The sequence below is a fragment of the Eptesicus fuscus genome, chromosome 7 (assembly GCF_027574615.1).
Source record: "Eptesicus fuscus isolate TK198812 chromosome 7, DD_ASM_mEF_20220401, whole genome shotgun sequence".
In the NCBI taxonomy this organism is placed as follows: domain Eukaryota; kingdom Metazoa; phylum Chordata; class Mammalia; order Chiroptera; family Vespertilionidae; genus Eptesicus; species Eptesicus fuscus.
Genome location: NC_072479.1, coordinates 32,374,066 through 32,390,284, shown reverse-complemented (window position 1 = coordinate 32,390,284; position 16,219 = coordinate 32,374,066). Strand labels below are relative to the sequence as shown.

Sequence of the window (16,219 nt, the reverse complement as noted above, 5' to 3'; positions counted from 1 at the left end):
AGCTCTAGTGCAGGAAGAAGTTTATTTAACATGCAAAGCAAAAGTATTCTGGAAGAGAAGATTAGAGCGGGTTGCTCAGAGAGATGCGTTGGCCTTTTAGAAAGTAAGTCACAGTGGCAGAAAAAGTGAGCCAGCTGGGCTGTGTGGCCTCAGGAAACAAGTAACAGAAGCAAAGGGGAGGTTCCTTGGAGATAGGTTCAGGGGATTAGCCCGGGACAAGCTGCCACTACCCACTACTTCCCTGCTTGCAAGTCTCACGGGGACCCTTAGCGCTTAGGAGAAGGAAAGCAAAGATACATGCCTGAAGAAAGAAGGTGCAGCCATGTTCAAGAGAGCAAGTGCCCACTGGGTCCTTTGTTTTAAAGTTTTTTTAATCTACTTTCTAAAGACTGGAATTTTAGGGGAGCTCTCAAGTGAGGGTCTCAATAGACTACTCATCAGCTTTCCAGGTGTGTCCTTTAATATGCTGATTCATCAAAATGAGTGTATCAGAGTCATTCTCTGGTCAGTTTCACCTTCAAAGAATGTCATTAAAGAGGGACCAGGACTGAGGGAAGTCTGCCCTTGTAATTTATTATCTGGCTGTAAATTGCTTGGCCAGTTGTTCAGCTATTTGTCTCCGTTTCCCCATTCCACTTGCCAAGGAATTTTCATAGTTTCTTACTATCCTGCCTCAAAACTTCCAATAAAAGACTAATAGAAATGTGAAAAAGGATTATTTTTGTAATTTTGACTTTATTAAATTATTCCAGTTTTGATATATTCTAGATGTTTTTAATTTGATATGTAATTTTTATTTATTCAGAATTCTAATCTTAGGGAATGTTATCTAGAGTTATTTTTGTAAGTATTAAAGATATTAAAATGTGATTATATTCAAATGTCTGACCTTTAAAATATGATAAAAGGAAATAAGACTTACTTTTTTTTTCCTTTTAAAAGGCAGCTTGATCTAGGCAAAAGAGAATATTTCTGTAATCAGACAGAATGGGTCTCTCTCTCATTTCACCACTTATAACCTGGGGCAAGCTATGTAACTGCATGGAGCCTCAGCTCTGTGAATATTAAATGATATTCAAAAAGCAGAAAGTACTGTATATGCATATATTTGGCATAATATAAACCTTCTCTAGATGAAATGTGTTGTAACCAGAAATTAGAATTCAGGAATAGATGCACTATCTCCGATTGATTATCTGTCTCCTGAATAATTTATTATCTATTTGCTTTGGATTTCTTGGTGAAGAAATAGTGTATGTGAAAGAATAATGATGTGTTTGTTTTTGCAAATTAAGGGAGAATTTTGGTTCAGCTCCACAAATATTTATTCAGAGCTTACGGTATGGCAAGCATTGTGCCAGAGAGAGCAGACGTGGAGGTGAAAGGGACCCACATTTGGCCTGGGAGAGCTTCCTGTGAGTGGTGGGGATGGAGGAACACTGACATCGTCTGACATCTGAGGCTTGCCCAGAGTGTACTGAGGGAGGGAGATTAACCTAACTTCTTCGGCCTCTTCCAGGCATGCCTTTTGGTTCCATCTATGTACATCTTCAATAACTAGTTGTCAGGTAAAGAAAAGTGTTGAGTGTGTCTTAATGACAGAGGCAGGTTCAGGCTTTGTGGGGTTTGAAGCCTAAATCATTTGGGGCTCTTTTAAGAAAAAAATTACAAATATTTGTAGAAAATGAATATGTATTTAGAATGAAAAAAGAATTATAAAAGAATTATCAGAGATTTGGGTTCCTTCCTTCTGTCTCTAGGCATTTAAGCAGAGATGCTTACATAAAAACAAAACAAAATAAAACAAAACAAAACAAAACCAGTTAAAAATACTTCCTGATATCAATTGGGCTGCTCCCCCCCACCCCCTCCACCTAAGAAAATGCTTCAACTTCAGCAACAGCCAACTGTTACGGGGCCTCTGCAAGTGAGAGGCCCTACTGGTTCATTTTACCGGTTCATGGCAAATCCACTGGCCTAATGATTTCTTTGGAAAGCATTTTTGCAGTTCATACTTAGTAACTGAAAGCATGTTGATGTGTAATTTTGAACAGGTAAGTGAGATTTATGTGGAAGTGGTTAGGTTTATAACATTTAAAAGGGCTTATTGGTTTTTTAGGTCATTTATTTAGTCAATAGAGAACAAAATTATTCAAACATTTCTTTAAAAATGTTAAACTGCTTGTCTGCACCTGAAATACTGTGATCACCTTAAATCGGGTTGTTAAGCTTTCTCATTTTTTATTTTTATTTTTAATTGTAGCCCAAGGTGGTGGTTACAGCATCCTTTGGCATTGAACCTGGAAGAAAGGTAGAATACATACCACTTCTAGAAGAAGCGCTGAGAATTGGACAACACAAACCAGATAAAGTTCTCATTTATAATCGTCCAAATATGGTAATCTGAATATTGAATTTGGTTCTTGCTTATAGTGATGTGCTAAGGATGATTCTTGTTTTGACCATTTAACACAAACCCTTAATTTATGAACTATTAAATATACTTCCTGAATATGCTTTCTATTTTTGGCAAAAAAAACTGAAAAGATATTAGATATGACTGATATTTTCTCTCTTTATAAAAAACAAACTAGCTTAAAATAAAAAGATGGAAACACAGAAATAGCTATATTATTAATGAGTTGATTATCTGTATAGTCTATTGGGATATCATTTATTAATATAAATTATTGCCATAATAATAGTGCTAGTAACACTTACTGACTGCCTACCATATGATTTTTAAGACACTCTACTAGTGAATCATTTAAAAAATCCTCTGGGTAACTGTGACGTAGGTGATAGCATTATTCTTATTTTAAAGAAAAGGAATTGGATGAAGAGAGAGAAACTTACCCAGCTAGTGTCAGGGTCATGACCTGAAGGCATGCACTCTGATTGCCTGCCTACTCCCTAAGCTATCCTGCCTTGTGGAAAGGTATGATTATTGTGTATGTAAGTTATTTTTTAAAAATTTAGAAAGGTATTTAGTCCAGAAGTAAAAATTATATTTAAGAAAACAATATTTGAATATTCTAAACAGATACCTTACTCTGTGATCCATGAAGGAAAAAGGAGCAGTATAATACATCAATGAATATATATTACAATTGCTTTTCCTAGTAAATTGGACCTTCTTTTTGCATTCAAGCACATATTCAGGTATTTATAGTAGGACCAACTTGGGTTTCTAGCAGATTAAATTTTTTTTGCATAAGAAAAATTCCTAGAGTGGAAATGATCATGTATAATTTTGTGGAACTCTTGAGAGCTTATCTGCAAAAAATGCTTAAATGATAAGATATAAGAACAGAGAGCAGTAAAAATTATGTCATTTTGATTACCACCTAGCAATTCTCTTCACCACATTAAATTCCTGTGTAAAGTTTTAGTTGTCTGTGGCTCATGAACTGCTGCACTCAATGATTTTAATATTCTTACTGTGTCAAAGAAGAATTTTAAGTTTCTTTCAGATGACCTCAAGCATATTTTTAAAAAAGGTTTGTTGCTCTTAAATCAGGGAATGCAATGACAGCAATAAAGAAGTCTTTGGGTGAGAGAAGGTTAGAGAAGGAAAGGAACACACACACACACACACACACACACACACACACACACGCATTTATGTGGGTATGTGTGCGCTATTCACACATGTATGAATTCATGTAGAATTTGTAAAGAATTTATGCCAGGTCTGATGCTGAGTACTTTCAAATACTTCTTATTTAATTCTCACAAACCCATAAAGTAGATGCTATTACTAGCCTCATTTTGCAGATGAAGAAAGTGAGTCATGGAGAAATCATAGCCCAAAGTCATACTTAGTAAGGTGGTGGAGTCAAGATTTGAATTCCAGTTAAATAACTTTTAACCAACATATTTCTTTTACTTTATAACACACCAGCGATGGATATGAATGTTTCCTAGTAAGATTTTTCTAGTGCAAATCTCTTCTCTTTCCTCTTAATGAGTAGAGATACATTCTTCCTCCACCCCTCCCATACATAACTGTCTCCCTTTCTCTTCCTCTCCCTCTTTTTAAAGACCCTTCCTTCTCTTTTGACATATCTTTATTTTAGATGAAGGCTTTGGATGTGTCTTGTTCTTCATATTAGAACTGCTGTGCAGGCAGTAATTAAGCCCAATGGACTGACTTTACTTTGACTTTAGAGAGACACAAATTGAAGCTTAGTGGAATCTTTCATTAACCAGATTTGCTTTTTTGCCAGAGGAGATAAAAATATGGCTGACCCTCCTAAGCCTCAGGCAATCGAATCAAAAGAATATCCTATCAGTCAGTTCTACTGTTGCCCCAATTATTGCCTTTTAAGAATGTTAACAACTAAGAAGGACTTGTGTATAGAGGTAAATGTATATATGGAAAAACTAGTGTTGAATTTTTCCTCTCTTCCTTTTATTACATCTGTTTTACACACATGCCTGTGTTTCTGAGCCTGAAATATAACCACTCATTCAAGTCCTCATTTCACTTGATTTATAATTATTTTTGTGATGACTCAGTTGGCATTTTTAATTGTGCATTGTGATTTTTTTTAAAGTTCTGTAATATGATGTCAAAGGCTTGATAATTTGAAATTAGTTATGTTTGTCTGATGAATAAAAACAAATGAAAAAATATATAATTTCATCACTGTTAACTATTTTCACTTATCTAAGTGACATAACTGGGGTTTTTCAAAGTGAGGCTGGAGATGCCTAAAACTTTACCTTCATGAAAGTCAATTCAAATTGTTATTTATCAGTGTGTTTATTCATATAGGCATTGCAATTGTGATGTTATATTGAAGTGTTAATTTGTAAATATTTGCACTTAAAAATAGGATCAATTTAACAACCCTGATCAACCCACTAAGGAGCCCCCCAAAACAGAAATGGCCTGGCTCTTCTAAATCTCCCATAGTTTCTGGGTTTAGCCTCACCTTGATGAATGATTACCTATATTCTAGGTAGATCTTACTAACTTTCACCAAGGAATTCGTAGCCTTGCCTTGTGCCTATACTAACAAGTTTACCAACTGTAACCTTCCTGATCTTGAGTTTAGTTATTATTTCAGAAAATAACTCCACATGTACTGGGTCTTAAATCTACTTAAATAGATGTAACTCTCCATGAGGATAATTTTTCCATAAGCCACTTTCTTTCTCTTTACCTATCTGGCCTATTTCACTAGCACAAGTTGTAAAGAGGTCTGCCTACCTTCTTTTAAGGTATATAAGCCTAACGCATGACTCTGTTATCATAAAGTTTACAACACAGAGCTTGGTTGTAAAAACAAAAAGAAAAACTCAAACATTTCTATCATGTGAATCAATGACATGATGGAGCGAAATTTGTATAGCATTTTAGATATGTCACATACCCTCATCAAAACTGATTTTTCCTTCTTGAAAAAGCAAAAGTAGATTTTCCCCCTACCCTTGAAAATGATTTAATATTCTACCATTTTGAAAGACAGCCACAATATTATTCCTAAATGACCCTTGTATAAAAATAAATCTTAATGGATTAGTTGACATTTGATTGTAAAGATGATAGTTCCAAAGGAAAAGAAATTGGTTACAAAAAATAGAAATTAGTTTATAAAGTTAATAATGAAAACACATTTATGAAAACATGAAACTCTGTTAGTTAAGCTTTGTTGATGAAAACATGTCTGTATCACATTGAGTTTCTTAAGGTTAGGCCCAGATTCAAAGCCAACATCAACTGTTGAACTTTTTATGAACATTTATCTGAGATATTTATAAATATGATATTTAGTGCTGTATAGACAGCCTAGATTGTAAGTCAGAAGCTCAGACTAACATTGTTCTCTGATTTTAATCTTTGTTCAATGCCTATTCCCAAATTTTTGCTCCCTAGGAGACAGTTCCTTTGGTTCCAGGTCGTGACCTTGATTGGGATGAAGAGATGGCAAAAGCACAGTCACACGATTGTGTTCCTGTTCTTTCTGAGCATCCACTATATATTCTTTACACATCTGGAACAACAGGTTTGCCGAAGGTATTCACTCTATTAGGGATAAGTATATAGTGGCAGACTTCTTTGCACAGAAAATATTTGTTTACTAGCTGACAATGCTTGCAGACTATACCTTGAAGTTTAGACTTAGGTACTTTATAGTTTAAAGAAATGTTGTGTTTAAAAACAGAAAAATCCTACATAATAAAAGGCTAATATACAAATTGTCCCCTTGACCGGGAGTTTGACTAGGGGGCGGGGTTGGCTGGCCAACTGCCCTAAGCCCCTCCCCCTGGTCAGCCCTGATCGGCCCCTCCCCTCCCAATCGGGGTGGGCTGGCCGGACCCCACCTGTGCATGAATTCGTGCACTGGGCCTCTAGTATGAATTATATTTAAGGTCAAGGACTTTGCCCCAATTTTTTCCAAACTTTTCACTTATATCAGCAATATACAATTGCTTAAGCTATTAACATTAATAGAGATTTGACTGAATATCAGTTGGTTTAATAGAATTTTATAAAAATATAGTTTAAGTGAACTATTTTTTTAATTTAGGTATAACTTTTATACAGTATGGGATAGATTTTTGATTTAGGGGAGTGTAATTCTTTGTTATAAATACAAGTTCAAGAATTGGTGTAGACAGTGTGAACAACAAGCAATTTATCCTGAGTATTGAACCCTTTGATTTTTAGTACTGAAGACACTCAGTACTTTTAAATCTGCTTACCATGAAAGGTGTCTTCACAAAACAAAGTTAAAAGCATCAATATTTATGAAGATGTCAGATAACAAATTCCATTTCTGCCTGGTATTGCCAAACAATACTGTTTCTTTATATAATTTCATAACAGCTTGCAATATCATCTTCCTATTCATCTCTATTAGAGGGTTCAACACTCATTGAGTCATAGAATTTTTTAAAAAATATATTTTATTGATTTTTTACAGAGAGGAAGGGAGAGGGAGAGAGAGTTAGAAACATCTATGAGAGAGAAACATTGATCAACTGCCTCCTGCACACCCCCCACTGGGGATGTGCCCGCAACCAAGGTAACATGCCCTTGACCGGAATCGAACCCGGGACCCTTCAGTCCACAGGCCGACGCTCTATCCACTGAGCCAAACCAGTTTCGGCATGAGTCATAGAATTTTAGTGGGGGAAGGACGTTCACAGTCACTCACATCCGAGAGGACAGTGGTCTTTTGGTTAATATTAGTTCTCTATAGCATCAGAGTTTTAAAAACTAAGTGGTTAATAATCTTAAGGAAAATTAAGATGTTCCATATAAACTCACTTGCTGTGAATAAGAAAACAGTTGGTAGGGGAATATGATCTCACTGAGGAGAGAGACCATGTTCTATGACATTTTAGTCTATCATTGTGTGCTTTGTGTATAGTTGGCGCTCATAAATGTCTGTTGAGTGCATAAATAAATAAATAAATAAATAAGGGCATACACATAAAGTTATTTGTGTTATTGTAGAATCAAAGCCTTAGCATTCTTTTGGAAAACAACTTTGGTCATTAGAAAAATAAATATTTGTTATACTGAAGACTCTTAAGCCTTGTTCAAGTCATCTGCTGGACAAACTATTTACTCTTCACTTTTTGCAGTTTTACATTATGTGCCAATCACATAGAGTCCAACTGAATGCTTGGCTGTAAAACAAAAGCAAGTTTTAATCTAATATAAAATTTTCAACATGAAAGGAACCTAACCAAAAACAAAACAAAAAGAAACAGAAAGAAAGTCATTTTAGCTCCTTAAAAGCCACAGGAAAGTGTGTGCAGGAGGCCGCCGATGGATGATTCTCTCTTATCATTGATGTTTCTAACTCTCTCCTTCTACCTTCCTCTCTCTGAAACAATAGGAACATATTAAAATAAAATAAAATAAAAGCCTGAAGGAATCTTATAAGAGCATTTGTATCACCTCAATATTTTAAATTACTCTGAAACTCACTGTGGCCTGGATGGGGATCTTTGTGGGAGGACTCACAAAGGAACTCAAAATGGACTCAGCCAGTGTAGTAGAAAGAAAAGAAAATAATATAGAGAGTATTAAATCTAACAAGTGGTGGTTCCAAATAAGGACATATCCTAGTTATTACAGGGTTTCTCTGGATCAAGAATTTCTCTTCTAGATTTCTAGATGCTCAAATTGAAGATCATTTGAAGTTCTAATTATTCTCATTTATCCTATTGTGCCATACTGAAGTTAATCTGTTTCAGTGATTGGCAAAGGCTTTAATTGTTTGGTGATCTTTAGTCACATTGAATTTAGCTCAATTCAATATACATTCATTGAGTTTTCATTCTGGACTAAACGAGATAAAAATATGAGTAAACCACAGTCCCTTCAGTCTAGTGGGGTTGAAAAATATATATACACACAGATAATGCAAGATAGACTGTTTTTTTAAAAGAAATACATTTATTTTTTTTAGAGAAAGAGGGAGTGAGCGAAACATCAATTTGTTATTCCACTTATTTATACATTCACTAGAGACTCAGTGCACGAAATTCTTGCACTGGGGCGGGGGGGGGGGGTCCCCTCAGCCCAGCCTGCACCCTTTTGCAGTCTGGGAACCCTCGGGGGATGTCCGACTGACAGCTTAGCTTTGGAGAGCGGGCCTAAGTTGTCAGTCGGACATCCTTAGCACTGCCATGGAGGCAGGAGAGACTCCCACCACTGCTGCTGTGCTCGCCAGCCCTAAGCCCGGCTTCTGGCTGAGCGGTGCTCCCCCTGTGGGAGTGCACCATCAGGGGGCAGCCCCTGCATTGAGCATCTGCCCCCTGGTGGTCAGTGTGCATAATAGCAACCGGTCATTCCACCCTTCAGTTGATTTGCATATTAGCCTTTTATTATATAGGATTGGTTAATTCTTATATGTGCTCTGATCAGGGATCAAATTCACTACCTGGGCATATTGGGACGATACGCGAACCAACTGAGCTACTCAGCCAGGGCTGAATGGTGCTCTTGCTCTGAGAGGGCAAAGCTGTTTCTCTCCAGTAAAAGATCAAATTCACTGGTACCTGAAGGATTACATTCAATTTATTCATCAAATATTATTGAGCACACACATAGGTGTCTGACTCTCCTTTTAGAAGTTTATATTCTAACTGGGACACAGGCACTAAACAACTAAAGAGCTCTGCAATATAAGTGTTATGAAGAAACATAAAGGGAGTAAGGGGGCAGAGTGATGGGAGAAGTGGGAGTACATTTCTATCAGAGAAAGCTCTTGATAAGGTGACACTGGAAGGATGACTAGAACTTCAGAGAGTGACATCACAATGAGGAGGGCATCCCCGGCAGAGTGAGCCAGCATAAGCAAAGGCAGGAGTGTGTAAGGGAGCTTTCAGGATGGATAGTGCAGGCGGTGCAAGGGGAGAAGTAATAGCTAGATATATAGGCGAGAGCCAAACACACTAAGTGAGAAGTTTAGGTTCATGTTCTGTATGTAAGGGATGGAGGGCACTGATACTTTTTAAGCAGGAGAAAAAACACAGCACGAAGGAAGGTAACCCTTGCAACATTTTATTGGAAGTATAAGCACATATAAACAACAGAGGCAAGGATATTTCAGGTTGTTTCATTAGCTTAGGACTTTACTTAGGACAGCTCACTTAATAGGGAAGAATCAAATTTGGTTCAAGATTAGGACTGAGGCAGAGGAGGAGTCCAAGACTTTGAACCTGAGAACATGGGAGAACTTCTGAACATTTCCTGAACTAGAAACACAGGAGGGAGGATTAGGGCTGGAGAGGTGTGTTTTTTTTTTTGTTTTTTGTGTGTGTGTGTGTGTGTGTGTGTGTTTATTTTTAACATATTGCGTGTGATGTGTCATTTTTAACATGAAGATGCCTAGTCAATAGTTGGAGGTGAAGATCTGAGTCCAAGAGATACATCTGGGTTTGTAGATACTGGTAGACCCTGTGGGTCATCAGTGTGAGGTCTGGTGTTTACATCAGGGAGTCGGTAGATTTTGGAAAGTCGGACGTGTAGGATGGCAAGAGAAACTAATCGTCTCTCAAGATCACTAAGAAATACTTCTTTCATCTCCTTAGTGAACTTTAGAATTTCAAATGCCTTGAGATTATACATTGCCCAAAAGTCACTTCTTAAATGATCTCTTACTCCTGCAGTTAGCTCCCAGCATCCTTTTTTCTTCATAAGATTCTCACTTCATTTTTGGTAGGTATAATCAGGATTAATGGGATCTGAAAATTTAATATTTGGGTTCTCGGAATAGAAGTACAGAGAAGATGTGCCCACATTCATTTATGCAACATTTAGATATAAATTTTAGGTCATCATAGAGTTTGATTTCTCAATCTTTAATCTTCTCGAGGAAAAATAATGTTAGCCCATAAAAATATCCTGCTTAAAAATGCTCATTTCTCCTAGGCACATAAAAGATACACATAAGACAGTCTGTTCTTTGGTTAGAATTTGCAGTTATATTTAGGGTGTATTTGCATCTCTGCATCTGCCAGCCCTGGGTTTGTCAGGTTGCTCTATGACAGGTTAATCTGTTAGCTGCTGCGAATATTCCGGCAGCCACAGCCGAGCTGCTTTGCATACATTTCTGCCTTGTGGGCCTCTATCCTGTTTGGTTAGGTTGCCAGCATTCAAGATACTTCCAAGAGCTTCATGATAGAAGAATTCCTCATCTGGATGGGGTGCCCTTTGGGAAGTGGGAGATTTAGTGACAGTCATATTTATCTTCTTTTTGCTTGATATCACGAAGGGATAGTGAAACCTATTCCATACGCACCCCTCCCCCTCGCCAAAAAAAAAAAAAAACAAAAAAAAAAGTAAAAAATAAGTTCAGTGCCAAAGGAGAACTGGGGAAAAGACACCAAAAGGAGAAGCTTGAAAGGAAGGCATGCCAGGAAGGTGTAGAAAAGGGCTTTCGTCCTGATGTGCATTTACACAGCTTATGTCACTTTATTCCTTCACGTTAGGGGACTTACTCATATTCCCTACACCCCTCCCCCCAAAAAAATTAAGAAGTCAAATATAAAAGCAGTGAAGTTTCTTATCTGTGTTACAGTTCTTGTAGTTAAAATGCTGGACTTGTTACACCGTTCGTTGCCCATTACCTCACAGTTGTTCAGATCAATAAAAATGTCTACTGCTCATAGAGGCAGCATCAGAGCTTGTAGCAAGAGATTTTATGTTTGCTGAAATATCCTAAATGGAACCATTCCATTTCTACTGATATGATTCACTAATTTCTACAAGTTCAAAGGTTTTCCCTGAACCAAGAAGAGCATTTTTAAGAAGATTTTTCATACATGTGCTCATTCAGTTAACGTTCAGTCATTTAATCTGTGGACAGATGTATTGAAATACTATTCTATGCCAGACACTGTGTGTGCTGAAAGACAAAGGCATCACCTCACAACACCAGCGCAGTGGAGACCCAGCGCTAGGTCGGCCGTCAGTGCTCGGAGGAGGTGTGCGGGCCATGGGGCCGTGGGGCCGTGGGGCCGTGGAAGAGGATGGGACGCGGTTACTGTGGGGTCCTGGACAATGTCCAGCAGAGGTGGCGGCACCTCTTCTTTTTGCTTGATATCACGGAGGGACAGTGATGGGCTGTAAGGCTTGTGTGATGAACTTGGAGCTAACCAAGTTCAGAAGTGGGGTGGGGGTGGAGACTTACTCTAGGAAGAGGAAATAGCATCTGCCTAGCCATGATCAGAAAAGAATAATGTTGATGTGTTGAATTTTTTTTAAGTTATCAGAACCATACCTTTTTTCTTCTCAATTTGCTGACTTCAACCATTGCTTAGGGATGGATTTTCTTTCTTCAGGCAAAATATTTTTCTTCTTTCTTCTTGCTTTATTTTTTTTCTCCACTTGTCAGGCTGAAATTAATATATGAAATAGATACAAACATGCATAAGTGAAGTATATGTAAACACACAATACGTGTAGATAGATACACACACTTACATGCATGTGTGTGTGAATAAATATACACTGAGTGGCCAGATTATTATGATCTCTGAACGCATAATAATCTGGCCACTCAGTGTGTGTGTGTGTGTGTGTGTGTGTGTGTGTGTGTGTGTGTGTGTTAGAGGCCTGGTGCATGAATTCGTGCATGGGTGGGGTCGGCCAGCCTGGCCAGGGGGAGGGGACATGGGCGGTTGGCCGGCCTGCCTGCTGGTCAAACTCCTGGTCGAGGGGACAATTTGCATATTAGCCTTTTATTATATAGGATATACACTGAGTGGCCAGATGGTTATGTGTTCAGAGATCATAACAATCTGGCCACTCAGTGTATATATCTCATGTGTGTAAACATGTACATTTTCCTTGTATAAGCCTTCAACACAGATTTGGGTCACAGAGGGGCTCAATTTAGGAAGCAATGTTTTGTCACATATTCCAGAATTCTACCTGAGTATTTTGAGATTTTCCTCTTATTTTTATAGATCAATTTAAAAACATGTTTAGGATGAAGAATTTCAAGCTCTTTTTCTTATCAAACACCTCAGTCTTCCTTCCTCTTCTGCTACAACCCATATTGTTCTAACTATTTTAACTTGCAACAACCAAAACTGCGTAACACTTGATATTTACCTGGTTTCTGTTTTACTTTAACGGTCCCATTTATGATGTTTTGTGGCTGTCCTTGTCTTCAAAGACAGCTCATTAAGCTGGGCACCACATGGAGCCATCTGTGACAATTCTCTGGTCCCATTCCTGGGTAATTAATGGTTAGCCTTTCATTTTATTTGTACAGATTGAATTTTTAGAAATGCCCTTATAGTAAAAGTGGGTTTTATGATTTTGTTCTTTTTTATTTTCTTTTTTAAAAGAGCACATTCTCATTGTCTCCTTTCCTGTTTCTGAGGTAGAATTCATTTTTATGTCTTTATTTGTGGAATGGAGTGTTATTCCCACCTGGCTGTCTTTCAAGTTCTGCAGAAGACTAAGTATAATGGCCAATTCCACAGAAAGCAGAGCAGTACATTGGCAGGTTACAGAGCTTTTCTGAGAATATATTAGGGCATCTACTGTCTTTACTTTTAAGGTATATAGAGTGTAAATACAAAAAAAGTAATAACAGAGACTCAAAAGGGTAAAATGCAGTGTGTTTATGTTTCAGGGTTAAGCATTGATATTAAATAAGTATTTTTACCTCATACTCAAGTTTCAAATATATGTTCAGATACCATTTTTAGTTTTTGATCAATTTGGTATACTTAGAATATGATGATTTTTTAAAACATGATTTATATGTTTTCAAAGGTTCAACAAGATTGCTCTTTTGCATTTTAATTATCATTACCTGTAAAGTTGGATTATAAACAAGAAACAAAAAATACTTTCTTTTTAGTCACATGTTAATAGCAATATTATAATAAACTCTTTTTTAACATAATCTCTTAATTTTTTTACCTTTGAACCTTCTTGTAAAAGATCTGTATAGAGAATATAAAATGATGCAGTTCTTTTTTCTGAACCTTATTAAATACTCAGAAAATTGCAAACTATTATCTGAATATTTTGGAGGCAATACTAAATTTCAGATCTAGAGTCTAAATTAATGAATGACAAAGTGATACTTGATGGAAATTATTTCACTCATCTCTTAACAAAATAAAAATAAGTGGATATCAAAGACCAATAAAAAGCAAATATGGATTTTCTCTCTCCTATAGCTCCAATTTAAATGTTTTTAATGAGAATCTTTGATGGTAACCTATATTTTGACATTTCTTCCTTTTGGGTGGGATTAGCACAGGGAGAAATAAAAATCAATAATTGCTAGAACTAAGGAAATAATTTTGTTAATAAGATTTTAAATTTTAGCTTTTATACTTTTAAATGCTTTACCATGCATGATCTCATTTTTAAGACTCACTTTTTTGGGGGTCAAATGTACAATTCGACAAGCAGAGCAGCATTGGTAAATATACTTTAAAAAGTAACCACTTGAGAGGTAAATAGAAATTTTGTAACCTATCCTTTAAGTTATCTTCTAAATTTCCCAAATGAATTGCTACTTATTTTTGTTATCCCAAGACTTTAATTTCTTTTTATCACTTCCAGTTGATTTACCTTACCCTCTATACTACGTAATCTAAAATTGGACCCATTTTAACATTTATAATTATTGATAAAAATGAGCTCTGAATGCAGAGACACAGGAGGTGGAGAGAAAATTCTAAAACATTTTGAGTGAAATCATTACTGACATTATCACTGTCTACTGTAATATATGGATAACATATTTTTTATGAAAAAAGTTCACTTTTTTCTCCACAAAATGAATACAGTTTTTTAGAAAAGAGCTTTTGCAAGTTGATTACCATCAAATTCATCAAGCTATTAAACCATAGGAAACGACCTTCTCAATAGGACAAAGGAATTAGCAAAATACATGAAAGATAATACAGAATAAATTGGGGAAAGAGCTGCCCAGTTTACATGGGGAGATGCTTAGGATTTCTAATTCTCCCAAGGTGATCAAGAGAGCCAGCTGCATGCTACCTATGTCATACAACCCAGAAAGTAGCTGTCAGATGTCAACAAAGTGATATTTGCTAAGAGACCAGGTGTTGCTGCTAGTAGATAAAATGTGTTCCACGGCTTGGTACCTATGTTTTATTAGTGGTGCCCGAGGAGAGCAGAAATTTTAGTAACTGACAGAAAGTCAATTTCTTTTGTATTCACTCATTTATGTATGTGTGTTACAGTTGCAGAACTATGCCAACGCGGTGCAATTAGGTACACTAGGACCACATGTGCCCTTTGAGTAAAATAATTATTTTCTGCACAGAGTAATTATTATTGCTCTACTAAAAATGCTTCATATTGCATTTGAGTGAAATATTGAATATTTCTTAGCAAGCATTCACCTTCCTGCTTTAAATATTAATATCAGGTCTTTTTATTTTTGAGCCAATGATGGTTAATGTTTATAGTGAAGCAGTAAACAAAATTAATTATTAAATTTACCATCAGTTCTTATTTATCATGATACTTTGCTCAGTTTTCAAGTATGACTCTGCATAAAAGTTGCATATGTTCAATGTTGTGGATAGCTGCTAGAAGCTGGTTCAATCCCTACTCTTGCCCAAAATGTAATATAAGGCAAATCTGTCAGCCTTAAATCCAACCCACCAGGGTTGATTCCTCAGAGTTCCAGAATTCAGCACTAAAGAATTGCTCAGCTTAGTACTGGGCTAGCATGATCCCCAGTGCAGCATTGTAATGAGGCTCTGGTTAGAATATGTCTTTTTTTCTTCTAAGCATACTAAAATTTAATAATATTAGGGGATAGACATCCTATGTTAGTCTTTATTTTAGACACACAGCTACCTTTGGTCTTTCTGTGCCCTTAATTTTGAGTTTCCATTTTTGTTCTGGAAATATACCTGAAAATGTAATGTTGTTAATTTATGTTACCACTAGAATACATTTTTATTGCATGTGATTCTGTGAAATCATAAGTTTTTCTTTAGAAGGTCAAGAATGATCTGTGAGAATGGGTTCTGCAAGTGGACTGATGTGGACAATTTATTCTGTGTTTATTATTGGAGGAGCCAAAGAAGTAATGACTCAGATACAATTATATAAAAGCCAAAGTGATTTGTAGCTTAAGAAAGATGAAATACTTTAAACAGAAACTTTTTTAGGTAGATACTAGGAAGACGGAGACTCTTTTAACACATTATTAATTTTATTTTTATTTTTTCTCTCATTTAGGGTGTGGTTAGGCCCACTGGGGGTTACGCTGTAATGCTAAACTGGACAATGTCTTCTATCTATGGACTTCAACCTGGAGAGGTAATCATGGATGTAAATTCACTTTACATGACATTTCTCTGATTATGATACATGCATTTTATTATGTTATATTTTTTTAGGTGTGGTGGGCAGCTTCTGACTTAGGCTGGGTTGTTGGACATTCCTATATCTGTTATGGACCTCTTCTTCATGGGAACACAACAGTTTTATATGAGGTAATAAAATGAAATTAATGCAATATATACATAATATTATTTTACTGAAACATTTTGGGAAGTAGTTCTACGTAAGAGTAGAAAAATTAGAATTGGGACAGGGGACATTTTTGTATCTTTATTTGTGGAATAATGCCATAAAAATTATATTTTGGAAAACATACACTAAAAACTTGATGTCTATCCCTAATAGATTTCTAGAAAATATTATATTAATACTGATTTTAGAATCTTACTA

At 36.3% G+C, this 16,219-nt stretch overlaps 1 protein-coding gene across 2 annotated transcripts in view; it reads left to right on the top strand.

Annotated features, from left to right (window-relative positions):
• Window positions 1–16,219, top strand: part of ACSS3 (acyl-CoA synthetase short chain family member 3) — a 178,123-nt gene that overhangs the window by 73,402 nt on the left and 88,502 nt on the right. For both annotated transcript variants that reach the window (XM_008143810.3, XM_054718823.1), the window contains 4 exons: window positions 2,264–2,398; window positions 5,885–6,025; window positions 15,725–15,805; window positions 15,886–15,981. In XM_008143810.3, coding sequence (XP_008142032.2) covers window positions 2,264–2,398; window positions 5,885–6,025; window positions 15,725–15,805; window positions 15,886–15,981 — 453 coding nt within the window. The remainder of the gene's footprint in view (window positions 1–2,263; window positions 2,399–5,884; window positions 6,026–15,724; window positions 15,806–15,885; window positions 15,982–16,219) is intronic.